We start from the raw sequence: 3,189 nt of genomic DNA, 5'->3' as shown, positions 1-3,189 counted from the left end.
CATGTAGTGAGTAAATCCCAATAAATCCTCCGTCAACACTGAATGACTGTTCATTGTAGAGGGCAGAAAAAAAAAAGACTGAAAAGCATGTGGTTGCTGTCACCACCAGATGCCTTCAAACTACAACGAGCAGAGCAGATCACGCGCTATTGCTGGAAGCTTGAAGGAGAAGCAATTGTAACATGAGGAAGGGGCGGGGGGAGAGGGGAAGTGAGAAGAAACAGAAGACTCCCCCTCACAAACCACCACCAAGAAATGAAATTTCTGTGCTGAAAAGTTTAAAGAGCCAGAATACAAGTAGTAACAAAATCCACACTTACAATGGACTGACGGCGTTGTTCTACAGTTCGTTCATCATCAGAATCACTGAAGTACTTGGAGTACAAGAAAGGCTTGCGAACATAAGCATGACGAACAGGCTTGGCTTTCCCATCACTCAGCTCATTAGCATGAGGCTTTGTCTTACTTTGACTGTTTTTCTCCTCTTCATCTGAAGAAAGATTAGGGAAGTGTAGAGATATATTCATAAACCAGGGCACTGCTTTCAACATAACTTTTGAGGTGGCAAAGGTACTCGAAACATATTAATGCTTACTTATTCTAAAAACATACTTAGTTAGAAAAATTCAACTCTTTAACATCAAACTATCGCTAGATTATGAAAACCTGAAAAGTATATTAATGTGTTTGTGCACACCATCTAGTCACAAAATTGCAAGATACAAACCCCAGAAAAAACTGGGTTTACCCTTTTGCCTGTGATCACATTGCCTTTTTACATATAGTAAGTTAACATCACATAAGAAGTCAGAATATAACTTCTGCTATGCATTAAATTAAGCTTCTTCCCTACTGCAAGAAAAAAATTGTACAATATTCAACCACAAAAAACTAGATAGGCTTACTGAAATATGAAAAACACAAACCCAAAACACACTGTCATTTATACTCATGTATTATTCAAGTAAAAATAAATAAATCTATTATCATGATTATCATAAAAAGAGCAGAACCACTTATGCTCCATACTGTACAAATTATTTGTATCCCTGAAACATACTTAAGGCTTGTTTTCACTTGACAAATATTTAGTCATAACTGAGTGCAACCTGTCACGTTTACAGGTTACGCCAAAGCCAGAGAATATGCAAGTAATCCAGTGCTTCAAAATAACATCCTTAGAGCAGAAAAGATAAGCTCACAGCATACCAGACACCTCATTCAGGTACTAAGGCACTCTGTGTTATGAATTGGAAATTCTTCTTAACTACAAAAGCCACATATCTGCAGAAGTCAAGAGTCTGAGGTCTGCTCTAGACAAAAAGGTAACCCAGTCAGTGAAAAGGTTTGGTGTTTCCAAACTCTTAAAGCTAGATCCATTCCTGTTCCTTCTGCTGTGGCCAGGTGGAATTTGGAAACTCCTGCAATTCTAAAGGTCTAAAACCAACTGGATCTGCAAAGTCAGCTACCGCCATGACCGTGGGGTCACAAACAAAGTGCTCCTATGTCATACCAAATTCACTGCAGAAGGGAGGGGAGAAAACCCCATAGGAAAGTGACATATCCATCACCATTAAGAGTTTTTGTCACCTAAGAAATACAGTAAGATTTAAAATTTTTAGACTATATCAAGCTATTAAAAAAATATTCAAAGTATGTCCACTAGTCATCTTTCGCAAGTGCACAAATACTATCCATTCCACATTCAAATTCTTTCTCATAAATGAGTACAATAAAACATACTGCAAATCCTCAAATTTATTATATGATGCACTCAGCAGAAATGTTGCATATTCCTTTTTATTACTTAAAAACCTAATTATTTTACCATCTGATGTGATCTCGCCTTCTTCAGTACTGTCAGAAATTACAGGCTCCTCTTCACTCTCCTCTTCAAAGGAAGAAAGGTCACTGGTATGGACAGAGCTGACAGTGATGTCACTGAGTACATCCATATCCGAATCTACTGATGCATTTTCTAGCAAAGGAAAGAATAGAAAGAAAGGGCTGTAATGCAGCACGCTCTATTTGAAAAACTTTTCTTGCCACTGAAAACAAGAAAAAGGAAAATAAAAATTCTAACACCTTAATGAAATGTTATTAGGTTAACTCTGGTTTACTCAAAACGAAAATCACCTTCAGGTACAACCAGAAACTTTAAATACAGACTGGAATTAAGAGAACTTGCCAGAGCGAGGCAGATGACCAATCACACACTTGAGAAATTAAAGCTCATCTGATTCTTAATGTGGGTATCTCAGTTAAGGGAGCTGGACCAGCTGGACGAATTTGCCAGAACTAGCAGAGAACCTACATTCCAAACACACTTCCTATTCAACTCCTGAATACACTTAAACCTCTTCCCCCACCCATATTTTAAGGAAGAGCATTGCCTGCATCATACCTTCTTTAGTGGTTTCAGTTGTTTTATGTTTATTGCTATTTTTTTCTGGAACTAACTGCTTCACTGGTTCCAACTCTCGTGCTTGCTTTTCTTCCTTCAACTTCAAAGTATCATCGCTTTTCTTTGAATGGTCAGACTTCTTGTCAAGTTTTTCCTTCTTTTCTTTTCTTCTTTCACCTTTTTCATTGCTGTCTGGTTTCTTGTCATATTTATCTAATAATTTACTCTTTTGGTCTTCACTTTCCTGTTGAACTTCTTTACTTGTATCTTTACTTGTAGGAGTCAAATTATTAGTATCCTTTGCTGAATTCTTTATTTCTTCACTTTGGCAGGGAAGCTCATTTAAATCCTCACACTTTGCAAACGTTTCAGCTCCTTCTCCAGAAGGATCACAAATCGCTTTCTCTCTGTCTGGCAAGTCCTCTACATTTCTCTCTCTATCAGTGCTACCATCCACACTCTGCTGAGATGAGAGTCTTTTTGCAATTTTGTCATTGATCCTGGCAGCACTTGCTTCTTGGTTAAGAGAAGTTATGGTTTCCAAAATGGACATTGCATCACTAGCTACGTTGCCACTAGGAGCTGCAGCAGAGACACCTTGAACAGTAAGAAAATAGTTTTAGTTAATCTTCCTTCTGTAATTCCACTCAGATAGACAGAATGCTAAGCAAGTGAAAGGAAAAAGAATAATCACTCTATTTTAAAATAAGTAAAATTAACTGGAAGTTTGACTAATTTTGCATTTAGAGATTTTGGTTTAAAAAAAGAGCAAGAATTTGCATTCC

The 3,189-nt window shown here is 37.3% G+C and overlaps 1 protein-coding gene across 1 annotated transcript in view; it reads right to left on the bottom strand.

Moving 5' to 3' along the window:
• Positions 1 to 320: 320 nt before the first annotated feature.
• The window catches only part of LOC104491366 (biorientation of chromosomes in cell division protein 1-like 1), a gene marked incomplete at both ends in the record, with an annotated part of 5,463 nt that continues 2,594 nt past the window's right edge, over positions 321 to 3,189 (bottom strand). Inside the window, 3 exons of the mRNA XM_010133776.1 lie at positions 321 to 490; positions 1,829 to 1,978; positions 2,405 to 2,995. Coding sequence (XP_010132078.1) covers positions 321 to 490; positions 1,829 to 1,978; positions 2,405 to 2,995 — 911 coding nt within the window. The remainder of the gene's footprint in view (positions 491 to 1,828; positions 1,979 to 2,404; positions 2,996 to 3,189) is intronic.

Source organism: Buceros rhinoceros, unplaced genomic scaffold, assembly GCF_000710305.1.
Source record: "Buceros rhinoceros silvestris isolate BGI_N320 unplaced genomic scaffold, ASM71030v1 scaffold17163, whole genome shotgun sequence".
NCBI classification, from domain to species: domain Eukaryota; kingdom Metazoa; phylum Chordata; class Aves; order Bucerotiformes; family Bucerotidae; genus Buceros; species Buceros rhinoceros.
This window is presented reverse-complemented; position numbering and strand designations above follow the sequence as displayed.